This window comes from Equus caballus, chromosome 25, assembly GCF_041296265.1.
Source record: "Equus caballus isolate H_3958 breed thoroughbred chromosome 25, TB-T2T, whole genome shotgun sequence".
Classification (NCBI taxonomy): domain Eukaryota; kingdom Metazoa; phylum Chordata; class Mammalia; order Perissodactyla; family Equidae; genus Equus; species Equus caballus.
Genome location: NC_091708.1, coordinates 44,121,776 through 44,146,562, shown reverse-complemented (window position 1 = coordinate 44,146,562; position 24,787 = coordinate 44,121,776). Strand labels below are relative to the sequence as shown.

The window sequence follows — 24,787 nt, the reverse complement described above, 5'->3', positions numbered from 1 at the left end:
AGAGCTCTGAGGATGTGTGTGCCCCCGCACCCTTGCAGCTCTGCTCAGCTGGTGCTGTCTGGGACCACAGCCCCCAGGGCAGCATGGCCCCGTAGAACTTTCTGCCATGATGGAAATGCTTTCTATCTGCGCTGTCCGGTACAGTAGCCACAGGCCACATAGACGTGTTGAACATTTGAAATGTGGCAGGTGTGACCGAGAACCCAAATGTTTCTTTTTATATCATTTTAATTCATTTAAAATTAAGCTTCAATAGCCACATGAGGCTAAAGACTACTGGACAGCACAGCTCTGGAGCATCCTGGGATCAGCTCAGGCAGACCCGTCTGCTCCAGCTGGAGCCTGCAGCCTGGGAACACCCCCACCCCCTCTACCCCTGGCCCTCTCAACACTGATCCTATGTGAGCACATCTCAGCCTGGGATTCTAGGCACCTCACAGCTAGTGAGTCATGTCACCTTAGCAGCCCCCACCCCCAGGAAGCTGGGAAACCTTCTCAGTGGGCAGATGGAGGATGGAGGCCCAGAGAGGGAAAGCAAGTTGTCCAGGGCCACACAGCAGAGGGAGGAATGGGAGCACAAGCTGCTAGACTCTCACCTCTCCTCGCTCTTCCCAGCACTGCAACCCTTCAGGAGACAGGCGAGCCTGGAGAGTCGCTAGAAGGGCTTGGCCATGGTAGTCCCTCCCGCTGACAGGCTGTTTTCAAGTAATAAAGCCTTTCACCAAGCGGTCCCTGCTTAGGCCTCACAAGGGCCAGGGACTCTGCCTACTTCTTTAATAAGGAAGTGGAGGGTGAGAGCCCAGACTGCAGTCAGACAGACCATGGCTACTTCTGGGCTCCAGAGCTCTCTGGAAGCCTCAGTTTCCCCTTCTGTCAATGAGAGCAGAAACAGCACATATGTTGTAGGTGTATTGGGAGTGTTAGCACAGAACCAGTGTGCACACTGTGGCAGCTAATATCAATGACACCGAATGTGATGATTGGGTGGGGTGTTGTCAGAGCCGGGCACCGGGTTGGGGCAGGGAGCAAGCGGTGGTCTCTGTAGGAGAGCCCAACAGGCTGCCCCAGGAGGAAGAGGATGACCAGCCTGAGGGCGGGAGAGTGAGTGAAGTGTGTGTGTGAACTGTCACTGTGGATGGTGGAAGGTTCTGGAACTGGGTGTGATTTCCCACTAATCCTCTGGAGGGGACCCGGGGAAGGCATTTCTCCTCTGTGAACCTCGGCTCCCCTGTTGACGAGACTGGAATGTGGCAGGTGCCTCCTGGGCATTTGGGGAACAAGGTGATAGCAGGGGCCAGCAAGGAAGGGCGCGGTGGGCCTGGGCAGGCTTGCCCGAGGCTTGCGGGTCTCCCTTACATCCTCTCCCAGAGCTCTGGGCTCACCAGGACCCCAGTCCGGGCCGGCAGTGGGGCATGATCAGAGGGAAGGGTCTGCTTGGGCTGGAAGACCAAGGCCAGAGGCTGGGCATGCTCCAGGACACCTTCCAAGGCCTGCCCCTTCTGGGGAGCGGCCTCTCCTGCACCTGTCACCCGAGGCCATAAAGATGACGAAGGGCCGGCCTGCGCTCCAGCTTCTATCGGGGCCTGGCGTTTCACAGCCATTGCGCCCCATGACTTACGGCGCGGGAAGCCGTGATTTATATAGGGTGCAGTGCAGAGCGTCCGGGCCCGTTTGTTCCTGTCTGTAATGAAGTGGCTCACAGAAGGAGAAGGAGCCGCTTAGCTGACTCTGCTGGGGGGTAAAGGGGGCACTGGGAGGCCCATCCATCACCCTCTCTCTCCTAAAGGCTGCACAGAGTTTTGCTGAATTGGCGGAACACAGCCCCATCTGTTACTCTCTGCAGAAACCGTCAGAGAGCAGCCTGACATGGGAGGCAGCTCCGAGGGGGGGAGGTGGAGACTGACCCGGGAAGCGTGGGGCCTGTTCCAGCTGTGCCATGGAGCAGAGCGCTGGCACGGAGAGGAGGTTCAGACGAGGCTTTCTCTCGTGGGAGCAACACCGCCCTGTATTAGCTTTCCCCGGGTGCTGGCCCCCATGGGGACTTTATCATCTCATCAACCCACACAGCGTTGGCCCCATTTTACAGATGAGAAAACCCAGGGTGAGGGAGGTGAAATGGCCCGCCCGAGTGACACCCAGCCCCAGAGATGGAACCGGGCTTCTGACAGGTCTGACCCCAGAGCCCAGATGGTCTGTTAACCACCGTTCCAGCGTGGAGAGAAGCAGCCTGGGCTAATCGCCCCATTTCCCCAAGGAGCTGGCACCCGGATCCTTGTCTGGATCTTCGCCGTCTTGTCTTTGGTGGTGGTGAGGGTTGTTGTTAGGTTTGCCTTTAGGTGGGCGAAAATATCTATTTACCCTGCAGTGGAGCAATTTCCCAGGCACGTCTCTAACTAGCTAAGTGGCTCGTCCTGCCTCCGTCTCAGGGAAGACGCCCACTGCGACAGGCAAGCCGCTCCGTGGGGAAACATCCAAGTGGCACTGGCACACCACACAAGTCACCATCAGCAGGGGCTGGGGATGCGGGCCGTCTCAGAGGAGCCTGCCCCACAGCCGGGCGGGGCTCATGTCCCAGGAGGACGGGCCCCTCCTGGTGAGATGGGCAGGGCTTCGGGCCCCTGGACTCTAGACCACCAAGGCGGGTTATCCTTACTCTGCATCGGAAGGGTGTGGACAGGGCCTTGGTCCAGCCAGTCCTAGGTGGGACCCTCTTAGCCATGCAGCGGGTCCCTGAGGAGAGAATGCTGGAATGGACCATGGTCCAGGCAGGGGCTTGGCCAGCCCCTTCATCCTGGACACACAGAGCTAATTCCACGGGGGTCTTGACAGGGTGAGGGTGCACAGAGCTGGCATGAGTCCACAGGGATGGCATGGAGGGGGAGCGAGGAAACAGCCCCCCCTCAACCTTTGCCTCCACCAATGTCGACCACGGTGGGGCCGGCGGGACTCCGACCCCGGCTGGCTGGGCACTGAGGGGTGGGCTCTTCCAGCTTGGAGATGATCTCGGGCAGGGGCTGCAGATTCCATTCACCCTGCAAGGAAGGAACCAGGAGGTAAACTGAGGCTGGAGGGGGTAAACGGGGCACTACCTCCCCAGCCACTTTTCCCAACAACCTCTTGGGTTCTTGCCCTCCAACTTAACTCGTCCCAGATCAAACCCACCCCGCCCGCCCCACGTTACTACTTGCCATCATCTCCTGGGAGTTTTCCAGGCCCCCCACCTCGCTTCCCACCCTCACTTCAGTCATCACCCAGACGAAGCAGCCAGAGCTCCTGGGGGGGGCTGAGCTGTTAGCCCTTTCTCCCTGGCAAGGCTGCATCAAGTGCCACGTTCTGACCCCGTCAGACGTCCCCCCTCAGCCGAGCCGGCGTTAGCCCTGCCCTGGGTGCTGGGGATGTTGGACTGAGCAATGAATCCGGCTCCCAGCTGCCTCCAAGGACTCTGCCTCCCACGTCTGCACAGCCTCCCCTGCCTGGTCAGCCACAGCCCAGCCTCCACAGGCAGCGCGTGCTGGGGAGTCAAGGAGAGGCCTCTGAATGGCAAGTCTCAGATAAGGAGGCGAAACCGCTCTCTCTAGGAGTTTGCTTTCTCGCCCGCCCCTCCTCCTGCGCTTTATTCTTAGGCTGGGGGGGGAGGGTGCTGGCGCCCAGCTCTCACCACCTGGATTAGTCCCCATCCTGATGGCGCCCAGGAGGGCCAGTGCCTCTGCTGGCGGCGCTGTCAGTTCTCCCTCCGCAGGCTGTCTGTCGGGCCTGTCTGTCACCACCTGACTTCTCTGTTTCCTGTCACCCCACACTGGGGTCCTCCGGGGGGCCTGAGGCACAGGGGGCGGGCAGCTGCAGGACTTGCCGCTGCTGTGGGAGAGGGGCGAGGGTGGGCGCCCCGGTCACTGGCAGGCAGGCGTACCTGGAATCGCACGGCCGAGGACTTGTTGCAGTGCATGGAGATAGGGGCGAAGCCGTACAGGGCGCTGAGCACCTGCCGGTTGAAGGAGTTCCAGGGAACAGTGGCAAACTGCTCAGGGACGGAGGCCTGAGGGCAGGTGCAGACTTCCTCGCCATTGAACCTGGGGGGGTTAGGGGGAAAGGAACAGCCTGGTCTGGGTGGGCAGATGGGAGGGGAGCCCAGCAGGGTGTGCTGACCCCTCCCGCAGACTTGGTAGGGTCTCCGGAGTGGCCCCAGGCTGCCCCTGCCTGGCTTCCTAACACGCAACCTTGGCCCTGGCTCCACGCCAGTGATGGCTAATGGGCTTCGTCTCTCTCTCTTGTGCCACCATGGGTGGGCTGGGAATGGCTCCTCCAGGGCTGGCTGGAGGGGGCTTCTCAGGCCAAGTCCAGCTCAGCAGGACATGAGTGTGGGGATCCATTAGTGACGCCTGCCACAGGCACTCCAAGGGGGCATGGAGGTACAGACGCTACATCCGCGCTCACCCTGCTCTGAGAACTTAGCTTGGCTTCCTCACTGCCACCCACTGCCTCCCAGGGCCCAGGGGTTTCTGTGTTGGGGCCGCCCTGCCATGCCTGGGGTCAGAGAGCACAGGCCAGCCCGCTCCCTGTGGTGCCGGCACCTGTTCACGAAGTGGAAATACTTCTGCAGGAAGCCAGGGTCCACAGCGCTCTTGCAGAGCTCAAGCTGTGTCTGTGGGTAGTAGTGCACGTAGTTGACGCACATCTCCTCCAGGATGCCGAAGCCGCCCTGCAAGACCAAGAAGAGCCGTCAGTGCCCCGCTTCGTGCCCGAACGCTGTGGTTGGTTCGCAGCATTGTTCCCTGCATTCGTTTATTCATTCGTTCACTCATTGCATGGTGCCGGCACTGCTCCAAGGGAGCCAGGTCCCTGCCTCCTTGGAAGTCCCACCCTTGACAGCAGAGACAGATGACAGAGTCAGTGGCAAATTCAGCTCCGGTGGTGACGAGTGTGAGGAAGAGAAGTACGAGGGGGTGAGCGGCCGGGGCATCAGCGGGCCCACTTTACGGACAGACAAACAAGGCCCAGAGAGGGTGAATGGCAAGGCCTGAGCAGACGCAGCCTCCAGACCTGTCCCCTCCACCTCCAGCGGGGCCTGGAGACGGAGAGCTGCAGACCTGGCACCGTCCACCTGCCATTCCTGGAACTAGGCTCTGAGAGGAGCAGGGGCTCCAGAAGGGGAGACGGTGGCCAGAGGCAGTGACAGAAGTCTCCCAGGGCAGCCCTGTAGCTCTGTCATGGTGTGGGAGCAGGCAGAGCAGGGCTCTCCAAGTCCTTGTCCACTGTAAGCCCCTGGCTGGCTCCCTGCTTGCTGAGCCCGGAGGAGGAGGTAGAGGAGCTGGGGAGGAGGGTGAGGAGGAGGGGGAGGGGGAGAAGGAGGAGGGGAGGGGAGAGGGAGATGAAGGAGGGGGAGGGGAGGAGGAGGAGGGGGGAGGGGGGAATGTAGGAGGGGGTGTAGGAGGAGGAGGGGGAGGGGGAAGAAGAAAGAGGAGGGAGGGGGAGGAGGGAGAGGAGAAGGAGGAGGGGAGGGGAGGGGGAAGAAGAAAGAGGAGGGAGGGGGAGGAGGGAGGGGGAGAAGGAGGAGGGGAGGGGAGAGGGAGATGAAGGAGGGGGAGGGGAGGAGGAGGAGAGGGGGAGGGGGGAATGTAGGAGGGGGCGTAGGAGGAGGAGGGGGAAGAAGAAAGAGGAGGGAGGGGGAGGAGGGAGGGGGAGGGGGAGATGGCGGGGGGGGAGGAGGAGCAGGGGGAAATGTAGGGGGGGAGGAGGAGAAGGAGAGGAGAGGGGGAGGAGGAGGAGGAGGTGGGAGATGAAGGAGGGGAGGGGGAGGAGAAGGGAGAGGAGAAGGAGGAGGAGGGAGGGGGGAGGGGGAGAAGGAGGAGGGGAGGGGGGAGGAGAAAGAGGAGGGAGAGGGGGAGAAGGAAGGGGGAGGGGGAGAAGGAGGAGAAGGCAGAGGGGGAGAAGGAAGGGGGAGGGGGAGAGGAACTCTGGAGGTATGGAGGAGCTGGGCTGGAGAAAGCAGAGCTGGGGAGGGAACAGCCAGCTCAGGGCCTGCGGGGCAGGGCTGGGGCGGGGTGGGGTGCAGGGGTGCAGCTCAGGCTGACCTCTGTCTGGCCTCCAGCTCCCGGCTCCTTGTGAGGTGGGTCTGGGGGTTTATTTGGCTGGGGGGAATGTTTGAGGGAAGAAAGGCATTTGCTACTTCCTGGCAGAACAGAAGGACCGTAAAAAGCCCAGCCAAGGCTCAGCACAGTCCCTCTCCCGGTGTAGATGGAAAAAGGAAATTCCCTGTGAGCAGATCTGTCTGGCACCCTCTGGGTGGGGCTTCACCTGTATTGTTCCCTCACTTCCCAAGGCCCCAGGGGACCTGCTGCAGCTTTTGTCACTTGTCCTCTCCTGGCCTCGGAGGGGAGGTCGCCTCCCTCGAGAGGGAATTCCAGTGTTTTCTACCCTCCGCATCTCAGACTTCAAAAGAGAGTCCTGCCCTGAGTAGGCTCTGCTCCCCCGGAAGCCCTCCCTTTGTCCTCGCCTGGGACAGGAGTCGCATTTCAAAGGCCCTTGTCTCTGGATGGATCCGCAGGGCGGGGTGGTCAGAGCTGGGAAGCTCCATCTGCCCGTTGGGAGCTGCCAGCTGCCCTCCTCCTTGACCCTGGCTGGCTGGCTGGCTGGCGTGGTGAGGTAGCCCCTGGGAGGGGAGGGCACAGGTCGGCCTGGGGGCCTCCGTGGGGTGGGGCGTCTGAGGTGTCAGGGGTGCTCACCAGGCCTGGCCTTCACAGAAGTAGCAATAGGTGGGGGTCAGCCCAGGGGGGCTCCCCTTCGCTGTTCGCTGATGGGATGTCCAGCAAGTCCCTCCCCGCCCCTTGGCCCCAGTGGCCTCTCCTGCAGAATGGGGAGATGCTGTGGTCCTGCCTGGAGCCTCACTGACTGCACAAGGAGCTCTCTGCCGGGAGGCAGCACATGTGGGGTTGGCCCCGGTGATGAGGATTATTTGGGGCTGGTTACTTTTGAAAACTGCAGACAGGAAAGAGGGTCTGAAAAGTGGAATTTACTTGTCCTTTGTTAAGAGACATTTCCATTTGTAAGAGAGGTCTCCATCTGTGGGGGTGTCTCCCTCTCTGCACCAGCAAGAGGGGAGGATGACCTTATCTCTAGAAACTCTTAATGGGGAAGGCAAGGACATCCAGACTTAATCCCATCTGATTCTTATCTAAAGTTATAGGACCATCCAATAACCAGACCCCACCTTCACTGATAACATTTTACTGACTTTTTTACATAATCTTTCCTTTGTCTTGTAAAGAGATAACTCTCGTACCTATGCCTTAAATTTAGCCCTACCCTCAACCCATGCCTGCGGCTCTTACTGCCCATGGGTCCTGTCCCCATGCTATTCCATACTAGTCTCTGAATAAAACAGCACTACTGCCAGACCTTGGGAGGCCAAGAAATCTTTCTTTCGACTCCTCGACTCACTGAGCCCACATCACCGGGACCAGCCCTGCTCCCTGCTAGTGGGTGCCTTTGGCTGTCCCTCCTCACTGTTTCCTGGCAGCACCTGCTGCATGGGGTGCTGGCGAGGCTTAGAGGGGCCCTGAGCGTGGACAGGGTGAGTTATTAGTACAACGCCGAGCCCTCCACGTGGAGGAGGCGTTCCGCAGTAGCGGCTGGTGTTATTCTGTCCTGAGCACCTCCTGGAGATTCCATAAAGAGGGTGCTGCATGCCTGCAAAGCTCTCCTGTCCCCCGAGTTTATGATCATGGACCCTGAGCAGCTGTCACCCCAAATCCAGAGGGAGGGACGAAGCATGTGGCAAGAGCTTTGCAGGCACACGTTCCTGGGTTAGATCCCAGCTCAGCCCATTAGTGATCAGCTGTGTGACCTCCGGGAAGTGTCTTCCCTCTCTGAGCCTCAGTTTCTCACCTGTGAAAATACAGACAAAGATTCCTACCTTGGAGACTGGTGTGAAAGCTATGAGAGGTGGAAACAACTCAAATGTCCGTCAACAGATGATGGATAAACAAGCGTGGTCCATCCACACACTGGAGTGCCTCAGCCATAAAAAGGAATGAAACACTGACACGTGCTACAACACGGATGAACCTCGGGAACATGATGCTGAGTGAAGGAAGCCGGTCACAAAAAGTCACAGGTTATATAATTCCATTTATCTGAAAGTCCAGAGGAGGTAAATCCACAGGGACAGAAAGTAGATCAGCGGCTGCTTAGGGCTGTGGGGAGCGGGGAGGTGGAGGGGGGACGGGCTCTTTTGGAGTGCCAAAACGCTCTGATATGGACCTGTGATGGGGGACTGGATCTGGGAATATACTAAAAGTCCTTGAATCGCACACTTTAATTGGGTGAATCGTATGGTATGTGAATTCTCTCTCAATAAAGCTGTTGGAAACAGCCTAAATGAGACTGCAAACAGGAATTTGATAAACTTCAGTTCAATGAAAACACAGAGCTGTGCCACAGACTGGAGTCCTGGGGGGAGGCAGGCAGGCTGGGGTGTAACCCCAACTCCAGTCCACTCAGAATTCCTGATTCCCAGGCTGGTTACTGGGAGCCGTAGTGATCAATGAGGCGGCCAGCAAGGGTCTATTAGCGGGGAGGTCAGTTTGCCAGGACAGGTGTGGTCTGTGCCTGTTGATCAGGCACAGTCATGAACAGCATCGCTTCTCACTCTTAGAAGCAGCCCAGCTGGATGGTATGTTGTGTGACCAGCATCTCTTGGTGCCTGTACAACTAGCCTTGAAAACAGAGTCTCTCCTGGATGGACCCTCCTCCCCGGGTGGTCCGCAGTCCAGCCCAAATGAATCTGTGTCACTTCCCTGCAGAGCAGGACCAACCGGACATTTACACAGAATTGTCGTTGATGAAGCCCAGAAGGGAACAGCATAAAAATGAATGTTTCTGTAGCCCCTGTATTTTGGCTGGTCAACAGTTGGTTAGAAAGGCGGCTGCAGGTTTGTTCCCCGAGGTCTGGTGAGGGTCTCTGTCCTCTGGGCTTTCCTGCCGCCCCCCGACTCGGAGCGCTCGCTCGCCTTCCACCACCCCTACCTCCACCTGGTTTTTAGTTTTCCTTGTGACTGTGCTTGTCGCCTGCACAGGTGTGGCAGGCCGTCTCCCTGGCTGACGGAGCTCCAGGGGGTCCCGTCAGCTCAGGCCCTTCTCCCAGCATCAGCCCACAGGCGCTGACACGGGTTTACTGCAGTGGCTCTCCAACTCTGGCAGGAGCCAGGTGTCACCACCCACATTCCAGCTCAGCCTGGAGCCTGTGAGTCTGAATTTCTACCAAGTCCCCAGGGGATGCCGATGCTGCTGCTCCAGGGAGCCCACCCCGAGAAGCGCCGGCCTGTGCAGTGAATGCGGGAGGGCACCCCCCGCCCTCCGGCACCCTACGCTCTAGCGGGGGAGTTAAGACGTGTCGTCGAGAAAGTGTCAAAAGTCCCCAGATGGACACCCAGGCCGCACGTGCTCCCTGGCAGGCGGCAGGGAGAGCTCAGGGTGACTTACCACAGTGGCCAGCTTCCTGTCTTCCGTGTTGTACGTGCAGGAAGTGATGAGCACATCCCCCTGGGGAGCCAAGCCACAGTCACCCCTCAGCACCTGCCCACCTGGGGAGAACAGGTACGCCAGGCCTGTCTCCCCGTGGGACCGAGCCACGGCACACACCATGGCACTTAGTCATCAACTCAATTCTGAGGGACCCTGCAGTGGTCCCTGGCCCCCCACAGGTGTGTGGGCCGATTGGTGGCGTCCCAGCCAGAAGGTGAACTTGGGTAAGCCCCACCTGGCCTGGGACTCCCCTTCTGCACCATCGGCAGCCCCACCAGGGACCTCCACACCCTCGTCTCCCGCTAAAGCTCTCGGCGGGTGTGGGCGGCTGATCAAGCAGAGGACGTGTGTCACCCTGAGAGCTCTCTAGCCTCGTCCTCCAGGCCTGTCTGGGAAGTCCTGGTGAGTCTCACCACGGGACAGCCCTGGCCCCTGCCCCACGTGGACGTGGTTCTGAAAGACCTCCACGTTACTTCTGCCCTCCCCCATCGCTGTCTGTCTCTCCCCTCTGGGGACAGCCCCCCAGCCTTCTGTCCCTAACTGGGCACTCACCGGGTGGACAGACACGACCTTCTTCAACATGCGGATCTCCTGGGGTGGGCAGAGCAGAGGGAAAAGGGGAGATATCAAGAAGCACCCAACCCCCAGCCGCCTTCCTCACAAGCCCCTGGGGGTGGACATTGGTCACAACCCCTCTCGGGGAGCCAGGACTTGCACGTCTGGCCTCTGGCCAGGCAGGGGTTAGAACAAGAAGGTGGTTACCCAAGACGGATGTTACCATCGGGCTGACTGGGCCCCAAATCCCCTAATGGGCCACACGCCAGAATCCATCCCCAGAGCCCCACCCTTAGATCTGATCCCCAAGAGGGAGCAGGCCGGCTGCGGGGCGCTCATCACACGTTGGGGCCTGGCCCGGAAGAAGGAAGCCCGGAATGGGGTGTTTCTATGGTCATCGGGAGAGAGCAGGTCAACCAGGCCCAACCTGAGTGCAGGGCGGGTCCCTACCTGGAAGTGAGGGCTGTAGTGGTCGTCCCTGTTCACAACTTCCCTCTCTCGGCCGTCCCGGGCCAGCACGGTGACCACCTTCCTCCCCGTCAGGTGCGTGTGGAGCTGAGAGGCGAAGATGTGGATCCCCGAGGGAGGCAGGGCCTGTGGAACAGGGGCCAGGGTCAGGGCTGGCCACATGGGCGACCCTGATGGCTGCCCTTCTGCCGGTTCCTGTGCCGACCACGGGCCACAGAACAGAGACTCTGAGTCTGCCTCCCTAGAACGTCTATGTCGCTGGGGCCTCGTCTTTCTCCCTGATCAGTTATACCCCACGTTGAATAAAAGAGATGTTGCTCAGGTCTACCCAAGTGGCAGCTGGGGCTCATTCGGGGGCAGACGGCGTCCCTCTGGTCCTCTCCTGACCCCCGAAGGCAGATACGTTTATTCAACAGACTTTAAAGTGAGCCCCCCGTGGGCAGGGGGAGGCCAAGGGGAGGGCAGCATGGCCTCCTCGTGCTGCAGGCCCACATCCGGTGGACAACGAATGACAACAGTGTGTGGCCGTCCTGTCCAGCGCCTGCCACCCTCTGGCACCAGCAGGCCCTTCAGCTGCCCGGCGGCCACCCCTGCCTCACCGGCACAGCCCAGGCGGCCCTCTCCTGCTGTCACCGTCACCTTGCATTACAGCCGCAGCTCTGTCCCCAGAAGCTGTCGGGCGGCAGCACAGGAGAGACAAGCCGGCCCTCCCTGCACCATCAGGCGTGAGGGAATTTCCCAGACAGTGGACGTTTTCCCACCTTGACGTTAACTCTGTTTAGAGAGGACATTTCCTAAGACGGATTAGACCCTTCAAGCGCTTCCTTCACGCCTCGTCATCTCCCTGACCACGTGCCACCTGCTCTGCTCCGCTTTCTCCACTCTGCTGGCAGCTCAGGGACTCTCTGCCCCTCGCCCATCGCTGAGTGACCCCAGACGGCTGTGCTTGCTGCAAGTCATCTGACTTCGCCTTTTCTCCACCACCTACTGTCCCTACCCTCGTCGTGATTGATCGCTTTGGGCCCCTTGAGGACTGGGAAAACTTATTGGCCACATTTGTGACAGTTGAGGCCAGGCCTGCTGACCCGTGGGGCCCTGGGTCTTGCCCCTCTGGCCCCCAGAGGCTGACCACTGGCCCGGAGATGCGGGTGTCCAACGGGTGGAGGGGGATGTGCCATCCTGCGGCCTACAGTCCAAGATGTGATGCTTTTTCTTGGTGTCTCTGTTTGGACAAGGGTATCTGGACCACGCCAGACCTTTGACTGCAGAACTCATGCCCTTCGGTGATCTGCTCATGGAGATGTAAGATGGACCTCCCTGGGAGTCCCTTCAATGAGTGTTCCACGTAAGTGGGATTTTCAAAAAGAAAGCACTGTTTGAAGGGCAGGAAGAGCAAATGGAGATCTTCTCATTTCCTAGCTCTGATGCGTTTGGAGACTCTGGCAGACAAGGCAAGGCTGACCTCCAGGCCGGTGAGAGGCGTTCTCAAGGTAAGAGGTCAAAGTGGCCTGGGTCCTGGCAATGGGGCAGCATGTGCTGCTTGGTCTGGCGTCACTCTTTCCCGGGGAGCCCCAAGGAGGTGACTCCCCAGCCCCTGCTGAGGCCAGGGAGCCTTTCGCATGACTTTGCAAGCTCTGGGGACGCGGGAGAGAGTGCCAGCTGCTGACTGTGGTGACGATCTCGCGGCTCTGGTCTCGGACACGAGGAGCTGCTCCTCTGCCGGAGCACACGTGCCCTGGCCAGCTGATGGCTCTGTCCCTCTGCAGCTGGAGGACACTGTGCTTGCCTGATGGTGGAGGACTGAAGCTCGGGAGCCGCGTGAAGAATGAATCCCAGTGAATCCACTCGTGGGAGAGGCAAACCCGCCGTAGCCCGCATCCCGCATCCTGCAGCGTTAGGAGTCAGACAGGCCTGGGTCGGACCCTCCCGCTACCGCTGCACCGTGGCCCCAGCAGCCTTGGTCTCCTCATCTGGCAAGTTACCCGTGCTTGCAGGTCCTTGTGAGAAGCAAGGATGGGGAGGCGAGGAAGCGTTGGGGACCTTCACAGCCGGCTGTGCCAGGATGGCAGTGAGCTCCCGGACACCAACGGGAAGACCAACGACCAACCCCCTGGAAACACCGGACCAAGGTCGCGGGCAGACATTCCCAGGAAAAAACAAAGACAGGTGGAAAGATCCTCGAGCTCCACGAATCATCGGGGAAATTCAAACCGACCACAGTGAAAGTTTTCTTCCCAAGTGACCGAGAAAATACTTCAAATATTGATACCCTGGCAGGCCGGGAAGTCTAAGGACGGGGCATCCTCCGGCCCATGTGGAGGAAGGACGGGGCTGGGCTTTCTGGAGGCAGTGTGGGAGATTCAGATTCATTCAAAGTGAAGCTCGGGTGCCCCGTGCACAGCGATTTCACTGCTAGAGATCTACCTGGTAAGACGTTTTCTGTGTGCACCAGGGTCTCCCTGCAGCCTTCTTCCCATTGGTGAGAAGCTGACAGCAGCCTGGACACTGCTGACAGGGGGACAGTTCAACACAGGCCCAACTGGATGAGGCAAGTGGGCACCGAGGGTGCAGAATTTTGGGGTCGCTTCCGCTCCTCTGGAAGCTGGGTCCCCACTGTTTGCTCCGAGACTCTGCGCTGGCTTGCACTCCCCGGGGCCTGGCATGGCCCCGAGAACCCGTGCTCGCTAGTATTTTGTGTCCCAGGCACTTCGCTAGCCCCACCGGGTCCGGCCCGGGAGAAGTCCACACTGAAAACCACAGTGTGCGAGGCCCGGCAGCAGTCAAAAGGCAAGGTGCAGGACAAATCTGTGCTACCCAATTTGTTTTCAAACACAAAACAAAACTCTGTCTTTCCATCACGCGGAAGGGCGTGTAGAAATGTATAGAAGTCTGGAAGGACATGAAAGAGCCAATGACCGGCTCTCTGAGGGAGAGCACTGTGGCCAAGGGGCTTTATCTTGAGCTGCACTGCCCGCGTTTTTAGGGGTGAATGCGTGTCCCTCGTACTCGCAGAGTGAAAGGCTATTTGAAAAGGCAGCGTGTGGAGGTGCTGGCGTGCGGTGTGGACTGAGTGGGAGCCATGGTTACAGCTAGAGCAGGCGGCGCAGGGGCCACACCGCCCTGCGGGAAGGCTTCTTTGCACGGGGTTGTGGGCGGAGCCTCATGAAGCTGCAGGATGGGGGAACCAAAGCCAGTGATGCCCTCCTCCCTTGGCCACCGCCTGCAGGGCCTCAGTGGGAACCAGACAGGGCCAGCCTAGCCCAGCCCCACTCACCAGCTGGGTGCACTTGTCGGTGCAGTAGCCTGTGAGGACGAAGGCCGTCTCCTGCGGGGGGATGGCCATCACGGGCGTGTACACCAGGCCCAGCTCCATGATGCCTGCGTCAAAGCGACGCAGCGTGGCTGTGTAGTACAGGCGGATGCCCGAGGAGTCGCGGCGGCCTGCGGAAGGTGGGACGGAGGTGAGTGGCGGCCCTCTCGGCTGAGCACCAGCCCCTCAACTGCCCGCCCCGCTCAGACTGACCCCCAGCCGCCCTCAGCCAGGAGGCGGTGCCCATCACCCCACACCTGCTCCCACCTGCAGTGTGTGCCGAGAGCTTTTGTCCCCGCACCTGTTCACGCCAGGCAGGTGCAGTGCAAGGATCAGTTACTGCATACCGTGAAAGACCCCCATGGAAAGAAAGAGCCGCTGTTTCTAGGAAAACTGAGTTGCCTGCTGGGGAAGATTTGATAAAGGCAGGCAACTAAAACCTGCTGTGGAATCAGGTGGGGGCGAGATGCCCGCAGTAGACCTGGGAAGCTGTAGAGGCCGCGATGGCTTTGCAAGCGCTCCCATGTTCTTCCTCCTTGGTCAAAGCGGTCCAAGCTGAAAACCAGCTGCAGGACAGCCTGTGGTCCCGCTTGGTCAACACTGTGCTGTGTGCTCTTGGCCAGGTCACTGTCCCTTTCTGGGCCTCTCTGGGCTCAAAGTCAAGGGCCTCTTCCGTATGAGACTTCAGTACTCCTGCCTCTCACGGTCCAGCCACACCTGCCGGTTCTTCTGGTGGTTGGCTGATTGGAGAGGCCCGAAGCTCCCTGGGCAGGCCTCCCAGCGGCCACTCAAAGCTGATGGTCACAGGTTGGGGGATGCTGGCACCCACAGGCAGAGCCGCACCACCGTGTGACCTTCAGGAGCCCCCACCTGCCCTCCTTCCTGGAATCAGTCAGTGACGAGGCCCTGAGCACTTCAGGGCAGAGCACCTGGCTGCCCCACAGGAGAGGCGAGGGGGCTGGACACAGCTTGACCCCTGGGGACGTGCAGTCGAGCTGGAGACGGACGGAGAGCCCGTGTAACTGAAGACTTGTCCTCTCCAACTTACAGACGAGGAACCAGGCCTGAGCGGGAGACCCTGGCCGAGGTCGTGGGTCTGGGGAGCCCAGGGCATCGTTAGGGGTCTCCCTGCTCCTCTACTCCCGGGTGGAGCCAAAAATGCCCCAGCCTCTCCCTCCCTCCCTCCCTACTCTGTGCTCCCCCTGCGCCGTCCAAACCCAGCTCTGCGTCTCTGGGCCGATTACATCAGAGGATAGTAATAAAAAGGGACATGCAATTGGTTAAAATCTAGATGGTGATTAAATAATGAAATAATTGTGGAATTTTGATATTTATAGAAAGCGGTCCATCTCCAGATTTGTGAAGTGACAGGAGCGTCCTTACATTTGGCAAAAGATCCATAAGTACGACCAGGTCATCAGGAAGAGACAGACTTCCCTGACGCTTAAGGAGTTTTCAAAAATCCATTTGCTTTCAGGTTTTAAATGAGCAATAAATCCTGTATCATGCTAAGGCCCCAGCTGACTTATGCCTTCCTCTGTGCACGCTGTAGATAATGCCAACGGTGGCAGAAAGTATTAGTTATGCCGGCAGGAGGAAGTCGCCAGCAGCCCACGTTGGGTTGGCAGCGTTACGTGCGTGAGCTTTCCCAGCCTCGGAACAGCTGCGGGAGGTGAGCCAACACAGCAGGGGGCATGGTCACCCACCTAGGGTCACCCAGCGAGGGAGGGATGGGGTGGCACCCAGCCTGGAGCTGATGTTCTTACCTCAGGCTCTTTCTGCCCCTCACTTACACAAAACTATGTCATTTTTTTTTTTTTAGAGAGTGAGAAGAAACAGGCTACGTGGCTATATATGGTGGAAGATGCTGGTGCAATAGACAGAGGGAAATATTTTCAGTTTCTGATACCATATCAACTGGCATTGCCATCCTAAAGACCGACTCTGGTTGTCCACCTTCAGGCACAGGGTGATCCAGCAGCCCCCACTATCTGCCCCCAGCTGGCTTTCCCATCCCCTACACTGCAGCCAGTCTGGACCACCTGTGTTCCCGGGACACACTCTCCATTTACCACCTCCTTGTCTCCGCACAGACTGTTCCCTCGATCTGGAATTCGGCACCTGGCAGCTTACGCTGAAAATTCTCGTCCTCCCAGGCCCAGGGCCAAGGCCGCCATGAAGCCACCCAGGCACAGGGACTCCCCTTTATCCCTTCCTGCACGTTGCTTGTGTCTCCCTCCTGCCCTGGCTCCTTCCCGCCTGTGTGTGTGTGGATGTGCGTGTGTACGTGCACGTGCAGGTGCACACCCAAGCCCATGACTTCTCTCCCTCCCAGCGGTTCTCGGAGGGCGTGGGTGTGCCGTGCTCATCTAGAGGTCTCCCTCGGCACCTGGAGCAACGTCTCTCACAGTGTCCTTCAACATGCACTGAGGAGCGAAGACCCTGGGCCTGCATTTCTTAGGCCATCCTTACCGTGCGGGGAAAACAGGAGGCTCAAACACACGCCCCAGAGGCCTTTCCAGGCGGCACGCTGTGCCGCTGGGGGGGTTGGTTAGAGAGGCCCAGGAGCCCACCCTGACACGAAACCCGTGAGTGGGAAAGCCCATCAGGCTCACACTCACAGCAGGCATGTGCTCTGGTGTCAAGTGCTCGGAGGCGTGGGAGGGAAGCTCACAGCCAGAAACGCCGCAGCCAAGCCAGGGCTCTTCCCTTCCCCTGCCCAGTCCTGGGGCAGTGCATGCCAACGGTCAGGCCACCAGGGTGGGTTCTGGGCAGGGACCACGCTGGCTCCATAATAGCCTGCATCCTGCCGTGCTGCCATCCTGCCAGGTGCCCTGTCCCGCCCAGCCTGCTCTGGGGAGGGCAGCGTCATCACACACATGGGTGCTGGCGGGTTAGCCCGTCCGGGAGGGGCGGCTACTGGTCTGAGCAGCCTCAGAGAAGTCACTTCCAGGGGAAACGCGCATGGGACCCTGCTCGGGCCTGAGGCCCCCTTGCCCTGAACCACTTGTCCACACGCCCTGACGCCATCCTTCTGCTCTGGCTGGTGCCACAAAGTGAGGATAGAGCGCAAGAAGCGGGGGTCGTTTACAGACGGGTCCACTGTCTAGGAGATTCTTCACGCTGTGGAGTCAGACAAGCCTTGCCTGGGTCTTGGGTGGGCTCAGCCATTGCAGGGCTGTGAGACCGAGGCCCTGGAGACACCCAGGCCCAGACCCCTGGCTCCTCCTGCTCCCCTTACGGCCCCTCACGGTCCCTCCACCACTGGGCCTTCACTTTGTCATCTGCCACATGGGCATGCCAGCCGCCTCCGCCTGCCTTTCCTGGGGGGCTCCTGGGACAGCACAGTGGTGGCGGCGGTGGGGGTTCACGCGGAAGCCGTGTGAAGGTGCCGAGCCCCACCATCTGGGGGTGCAGCGACAAGCCAGCCCAGGGCGCCCCCGCCGTCACAGAAAAGCAGAACGAAGGAGACATGAGAGGGACCTGTGCCGCGGGGTTGTGGAACAAGGCGGGAGACTCTGGGGAGTGGGGCCCCGTGCGGAACAGACGCCCCAGTTATCTTCCCGACTCGACGTGGCCGAGTGTAAGGGCTTCCGAGGGGAGGACAGAGGCCGGGCAGAGACCCCTGGGATCCGCCTACCTTCTATCTTCAGTGGGTTGTGGTAGTGAACTTCCAGGCGGAGGAATCTGGAGGACCCGGCACCCCCGAAAGCAAGGCCAGCTTCCTCTGGGTAGTAAAAGGCCTGCGGGGTTCGGGGGAAGGAAGGGGCAGGCATCGGCACCGAGCCCAGGCAGACAGACTGGTGCGTCCCCAGGGGCGCCCCAGACGGGAGTCGGAGAAAAGACCCCGCCGACTGTGGGGCCTGAGTTGCGAGGGGTGGTGCTGGCAAGGGCAGCTGGATCAAAATGATGCTCTCCCACTGACGGGCAGCTCATCACCAATCCACACGGATGTCCCTATTAGACTTGGGATCAGGGAGTGGGGGGAGCTGGTGTCCCCTAGGGGAGCCCACTGCCCAAGCCCCTGGCACAGCCCCCCTGGCCCTCCTCTGGATGGGTGGAGGAAGCCGATGAAAAGCCCCGGATGCAGCCCCAGTGCCCACCCCAGGGCCGCCCAGTGCCCAAACCCACGTCCAGCAGGGAAGGGAGGTCAATAGCCATGAGGTCCGTGAGCTCGTGGGGCTTCTGCATTTTTATGGAAAAGTGACAAAGGCCGGACGAAACCCTCATGGATCAGAAGAGGTGGCAGGCAGGTGACACCCAGGTGTGGGGTTACTTGGGGCTCAGCCCCACAAGCATCTCCCCGGAGCCCCCTGCTGGGGCCTCTCAACCAGAGAAGTGGGGGACACAGAGGAATGGGCCCAGCCCCCGGCAGAGGCCCGGGAGAGGCGGGCGGGACGCACCTTGGCGCCCAGGGCCCAGGCGGCCAGCACGTGGCGGCAGTAGTTGAGGCGGCTGGGCTTCATCTTGGAGTCGCAGGGTCCGTTGAACTGGGGGAAGCTCTCGAACTCGGCGGCGCACTGGAAGACCTCCATGTGGTGCACCAGGGCCTCGTTGCCCTCGGTGACAATGGGCTCATACTGCGGGTGGCAGCACCAGTGAGCCTGGGGCAGTGGACACCCGCCCGCCGGCCCGATCATGCCCCCCGGGGGCTCTGGCCCAGCAGCTCCCCTCCGTGGACCTCTGCTCACCCATTCTGCGGGGTCATTTCCAGGCGTGCTCCTGGGGCTCAGGGCTCCAAGGGTGGAGCCACCAACCCGGAACCCGACAGAGTGTGCCTGAAGCCCATGACGACCTCCAGGGCAAAGGAAAGGGGGACCCAGGCAAGTCATTCCCTGATAAGGTGAGGACAGGAAGGCAGCTGTCCTCATGCGGACGTGGCAGTGGATGGACCAGGAGATGGAGGCTGCCTAAGGCTGAACCTGAGCTGGGGGACCACGCATAGCTGTGAGTCAGTCTGGCCACTTCCTGCTGTGTGACTTTGGGCACTCACACAACCTCTCTGGGCTGCACGTCCTCTACCGGAAACAGAGATGAGGATACTTAGCACTGCGTGCAGACTGTTGTGGAGCTGGAGTGGGCACTCCACCTTGCCTTCCCCCAGGGCCAGGCCAATAGTGAACATTCAACAGCTATGTTGTTACTGTTGAGCTCCAATGAGTGTTTAGAGCAACTGAGTTCTGAGTTGAGCTGCTTTTTCATGAAGGGGAAGGTGGCCAGACAGACAGCCCTTCCAGGCCAGGGGAACATACAGAAATCAAGACATCAGTTGCCTTCGTCCCAGGCTGGGAAGCTGGGGCATGGAGCCCCCGGGAGGGTGAGGAGTGAGCCGGGCGAGGGGTCAGAGCGTGTGTGTGGCTGCAGGAAGTTCAGGCTGAGCCCAGGGTTCTGGCTCAACCGGGACCCTGGGACCCCGAACGGCTCTGCGGATGGGGCAGCTCTCCACAGGCCTCCGGGACCCCAGGTGGAAAGCAGAGCTGGAGGAGGGCCGGGCTGGACTCCCACGTACCATGACGATATGGTGCCGGGGGAAGCCGTCGGGAAGCTCAGTAATGTAGCACCAATAGGTGGTCTCCTGGCCGGGGACCAGGACGTCTGGGGCACGGACCTCCATGGTGCGCATGTCCGCGGGCAGGGCAGGGACGGAGACGTTGGGCTTCAGCAGCTGCACCCTCTGCAGCCCCGTGTGCAGGGCCGAGGTGTTGATGGCCTCCAGCGACCAGAACGGCTCCTCCAGGATCCCGTACACCAAGTGGACGGTGCCGTCCTGCGGCGGAGACAGGGCCGGGTCTCTCACCCACTCAGACCCCCAGAGCTGGGCTCCTTGACAACCGGGGAGGCTGCCAGGTCCCCACCCACCTAGCCCGGCAGCTGACACGCTGTTCCTCATCTCTGTGGAGGAAGGGGTCTTGAGGCTCCCCGTGGACCCAGGCTGCCGTTTGCACCGGGCATCAAATGCATTTCTTTCTAAATACGTCCCATCGCCATTCACTTAGCATCCACTCAACTCCTGAGTGCTGGGCTCCACTCTGAGCCAGGGCCGGCTGGCCCACCTGTGACAGTTGTTCCCCCCACCACCCCCAGGGGCACTGGGGACAAGGTGTGGGGCATCTCCTCTGCTGCAGTCAACAGCCCAGCCTGAGGAGTCAACCCTCCTATGAAGTGAAAAAAAAATCAAACTGAGGTTTCTCGACAGTTGTACGACCTGGCAGAGCTGTGCTGTCCGACACGGCCGCCACCAGTCCCGTGGGTGTTGGACAACGCAGACCTGGAAAGCTCTGTCAGTGCCGAGCTGGAGGTCACAGACAGACTCAGTGGGGACAGGGGGCTGGAGTTGGCTTTCCCAGGCGTGGCCGCGAATGGAAACCTGCATCCACGTTTAGGATGCGGCTCTGTGAATGCCTTACATGGTCTCCGGGCCCTGGCGGCCGTCCCTGTGTGTTCGTATTTGTGGTGGGCAGCTAACTTGCTCTCTGAGTTTCTGGCCACATAAACCTGGGAGCCCGCGAGCTGTCCTCCGCAGAGGGCATCTCTGGGCTCCAGAGGGGAGCCTCCCCCACGCCCTGCCCTGGCCTCGTCCTTAGGGAAGGTGGGACGCAGAGGACCTGTTGGAAGGACACCTCTCCTGGTACCAGCTGTGCCCCCACCGTGCCATGAGCCCCTGGACAAGTCCTTCCCCTCTCGGGCCTGGTTCCCCCTCCGGCTCCCCACCAGCCATGTTGCTGCCGTGCCGGAAAGATTACGCCAGAGGACTGATGTCGGTTGAAGCGGCTAGGAAGCTAGAAGGACTTTGTCCTTGAGCTCAGGGCGGGTTGTTTCTCCCTCTCTGGAGGGCTTGGAGCCCATGGTTTGGATCTGTGGTGGCCGTGAACTCCTAGACAGAGCCAGTCGGGCCTAACAGGTCATCCGGCTCCCTTCTTCACTTTATAGACGGGTAAACTGAGGCCCCAAGGAGGAAGGGACCTGCCCAGAGCCTCATAGGAAGTTGGCAACAGGGCCAGGCTGGGGATCCAGGGCTCCTGGGCTCTTTCCAGAATCCCACCTGAAGATGCACCAGGAGGGGAGCCAAGACCCCTCCAATCCAATCCGAGAGGCTTCAAGGCAGGCCCCGCATCTAGAAACCTGTCGGCTCTGTGCCAACCAGGAGCACTTCCTGGAGGGAGCAGAGGCTGACAGCAGAGCTGGCCTCTCCCAGGCTGCCATGTCCCCGCCTGGCTGCCTTTGGGATCCCCCCTCGGGGACACAGCTCCAGGAGGAGTGAGTGGTCCACGCCTCCCACGATCTTCTAGGTACGTGGGGCTACCACCCACCTCGATGAGGTAATCCTTGGGGTCACAGGTGCCAAAGGGCCTCTTGAAGAGGAGGGACAGGCCTTCTGGGGTCCTCTGTGCCCGCAGCAGCTGGTAATCCTGCTGGGCATCCAGGTGGATCCACCCCTTCTGGTCACTCCAGGCGTCCTGCAGAGGCAAGCAGGGGCTCTGAGCACAGGGCCAGGCCGTGGGGCCGGAGCTCACGGTCGGCTGTCTACAATGCAGCTCGTGCCACACGCCCGGAGGAGCTGCTGGGCCTCACTCCCTGCAGATCCCAGGAGTTCCGCCCAGGGCTGGGGGTTCACTCCCACTTTCTGTGTCTGCCTGGAGATGCGGGGGACTGAGTCGAGCTCCACTCACACCATCTGCGGCCTTGAACCAGGCTCTCCAGCCGGGACACACAGGGGCTGGTTGGCTGCGCAGATGCCCAGACCTCGGGGTGGGAGCCAGGGGTCTGTACTGCTGAGAAGGTGCTGTGATTGGGAAAGGGGCCTGAGACAAATGCTGCCCCTTTGGTCTGTGGAGGGGGGGTCGTGACCGCCCACAAAACCTTAGAGAGGGGAGACACGGGGCCACTGCTGGAGCAGGGGTGCCTGGCGAGCAAGAAGCCAGGTGCCCCCCTGCACTTGCACACCCCTGAGAGTGAGCACGGCCTTGAACACCGCACCCTGGGCATCCTGCTCGCCTCCTCCTAGTCCCAGCCTTGCTTGGAGAGGGTAAACTGAGGCCCAGGGAGGAAACGGACCTGCTGCATTTTCCCAGGACGTTAGTAGACGGCAGACATGGCCTGACCCCTGACCTCCCCTCCCCCAGCTGCTTTCCCGGCTGGCTCTGAGGCTCAGCAACCCTGGGGGCTCCAGGCCAGTACAGGGGAAGGAGTCCTCCCGGGGCTCCACCGCAAGCAGGCCTCTGATCCACTCAAGACACCACGCCTCCTTGGCCTTGGGTTTTTTTTTCTTAACCCTGCATCCAGGGCTAAAGCATGTTTTCTTAATTTCCTTAAGAAAAAAGAAAGCTGCAAAAGATTTCGCAAAGTTTTCCCTGGAGAAAGATACCACAATGAGCTCCTGCTGAGGGACGCTGCGATCTGCAGAAGGACTAATTTTAAACAGTGGCAGAAAGTCAGCTTGTGATCCTTGGGCTGGAAATCGAGAATGTATTTGTTGAACACATTGCTAAGGGGGGAAAAACAAGTCTGACATTTGTTTGCATAGGAATTGGTTGCGCAGATTAATCTCGCAGCAGCCCGCGGGAGGGTGAGGCCCACCCGGCTCTCCTGGCAGCCGGGGAAGCTGCCCCGACAGGAGCTAGTCCTCCTGATTCAGGAGCTTGCCTACTCCCCCGGAACGGCTTACCACTGGGGCTGCCCTGGGTCTTTCTTGGCCATGACCCCATAAGCCACTGATCATCCTTGTGTGGGGGAGGCAGGGCAACCAGGAGGCCGAGCTGGGCCCCAACCGGGCAGCTGCACCGGATCCTAGTGGGTGGCCCCAAGCCAAAGGCTCCAGCTTGCCCAGCCTCTGGCCTCACCTGTGCAATGGGCACAGGGCGTGCCTGCAGCTGCCGTGGGGATGGGATGGAGCACAGGCAGGTTCCAGAAGGATCAGCCATTGTCAGCTCGTGTGAATTCACACAACCCAAAAAGGGGCAGCAGGATTATTGTCCCCACTCTTGAGAGGAGGACGCCGAGGCTAGGAGCGTGGAGTGGCTGCAGGGGTCCGACTCTCCCCTCCTGACTTCCAGCCCAGAGCTCCTGCCAGGCTCCCTGCTTCCCTGGAGTGAAAGCCCCTCCACTCACAGATCAGGCAGGTGCCTCCTGACTTCAAACAATCGTTTCCAGCTCCTGTGTCTGATTTTGTGGAGAGAGTTGGGTTTCGTCTGTCCCCCGAGAGGCCCTGGTGGCCAGGCTCGTCTGGGGAGGATGGCGGGAGGCGGCTCAGAGTATGGCAGCTGGGCTCCCTGGGACCCTCCCTTCAGCATGTCGAGGGCCCCAAGCCTCTCTAGTTTGAAGGGAAACTTCCTTTTCTCCACCCTCTATGGCAGGAACGGGGGTATGCTCTGAAAACAGGCGTCAAGAGCACACCCTTAGTGTCCCGCTCAGCTCCGTGGGTGTGTTCCACAACTGGTGGGAGGGCACTCGGCACCTGCTCGGGCCCCCGCGTGTGCAAGCACTAGGTCTGTGTGTGCTGCCTCCTGGGCAGCGGGTGCGCACGCCAGGTGCTCACTTGGCCACGTGCAACCAGGAGGCCGGCGTGGGAGGGTGTGGTGCACTGTTTGTGCGAGTGGGGACTCGGGGTCTGCCTCATGAGGGTGGGGCGGGTGGGGTAGCGTGCGTCTATGGGATGCATGGGTCCTGTGGTCACGCTCCTCGGGCACGCTGGGTTATGTTCTTTGGAGTGTGCAATCGAGGGCCATGGAAGACATCTCTTTCCCATTTTGTCCACAAATCGGCATCCCTGAGATGCCCAAGCTTGGGATAGAAGCTAAGATCAGAGCAAACGCAGAGAGGCAAGAGAAAAACTTCCTTTGCTGGGTCAAGGAGGGCCAGTGTAGGATGAAGGCTGGCTGAGGGCCGGGTCAGGGCCAGGTCAGCAGCACTGGGGTCGAGGAAAGACTTACCCCAAAATAGGCACTGTCCCCATCGGTCCAGAGCACGACCAGGTCAGCGTTCTCCAACTCACCACGGTCCGACATCCCAAACAGGACCCCAGCCTTGAGCTCCCGCACCAGGAGCTGGAAGTGGATGGTCTCCTGCACGTAGCTGACATTCCAGGAGAGCTCCAGGGTCCCCTCGGGGTCCAGCGGGATGCGGTAAGGAAAGGGGCTCTCGGGGGGTTCCGAGCCCTGCAGCGCGGCCACCAGGATGACCAGGAAGATGGCCACCGCTGTGCCGTACATGGAAGCTGCCTCGCGCACGCTGGGGCTGGGGACCTTCATGGCTGGGTGTGCTTGGCCGCCCCACCTGGCCATTTATGTCCGGGCCCTCCAGGGGGTGGGTCCAGGCTGCCCCGGTAATCACATTTGTCTGGTGGGGAATTCAATTGTCCTGCTGACCCTCCCACCAGCCCCTGCCCCAGGCCAAACACTTTGCCTCCATCCTCTGCTAATTGGCGCTAATGACACATGGACATCATCAGTGGGAATTGGAGCAGACTGGCTGATTCCGTCCCTCTGCGTCGTCTCGGAAGAGCTGTCCGGAGAGCAGCTCCTCCTCCTCGTGGCCAGAAGCCCTTTCAGATGCCCTCGTCTGGGCACTGGGCTGACCACCAGCAGGCTGTCTGTCCTGTCCCGCACAGCTGATATGTGGGCTCCATGCCGCCCCATCCGTGGATGGGAAGACTGAGGCCCCGAGGTTATCTCTAAGGTGACCAGTGGGGAATGAGACCTCGCTGCAGTGGGCCTGGCCCGGGGAGCCGTTTCCACAATGCTGGAGGGCGGACCAACTTCAAACCAAGAATAAAAGACGATCCCCAAATAGTCCTGTGTTTAGACACTCTCTCCTCAGCCTGCTGTTCCCACTTTTGTCTCCTCTATTTCCCCACAGGCTCCAGCTGGTGCCACGGCTGCTCCAGAAGGAGTGGGTGCTCTGCGGGGGGCAGGGCCGATGACACTGGGTGCTCTGCTG

General features: G+C 60.3%; 1 protein-coding gene across 2 annotated transcripts; it reads right to left on the bottom strand.

The window, feature by feature from the left end:
- Positions 1-897: 897 nt before the first annotated feature.
- DBH (dopamine beta-hydroxylase) lies at positions 898-24,104 on the bottom strand. 2 transcript variants are annotated; one of them, NM_001081770.3, is given in 12 exon segments: positions 898-3,032; positions 3,908-4,067; positions 4,569-4,696; positions 9,478-9,537; positions 10,072-10,110; positions 10,525-10,668; positions 13,817-13,983; positions 17,493-17,595; positions 18,256-18,432; positions 19,362-19,619; positions 21,163-21,309; positions 23,782-24,104. In NM_001081770.3, coding segments are annotated over 12 exon segments (1,833 nt in total). In that variant the 5' UTR covers positions 24,100-24,104; the 3' UTR covers positions 898-2,900.
- Positions 24,105-24,787: the final 683 nt, after the last annotated feature.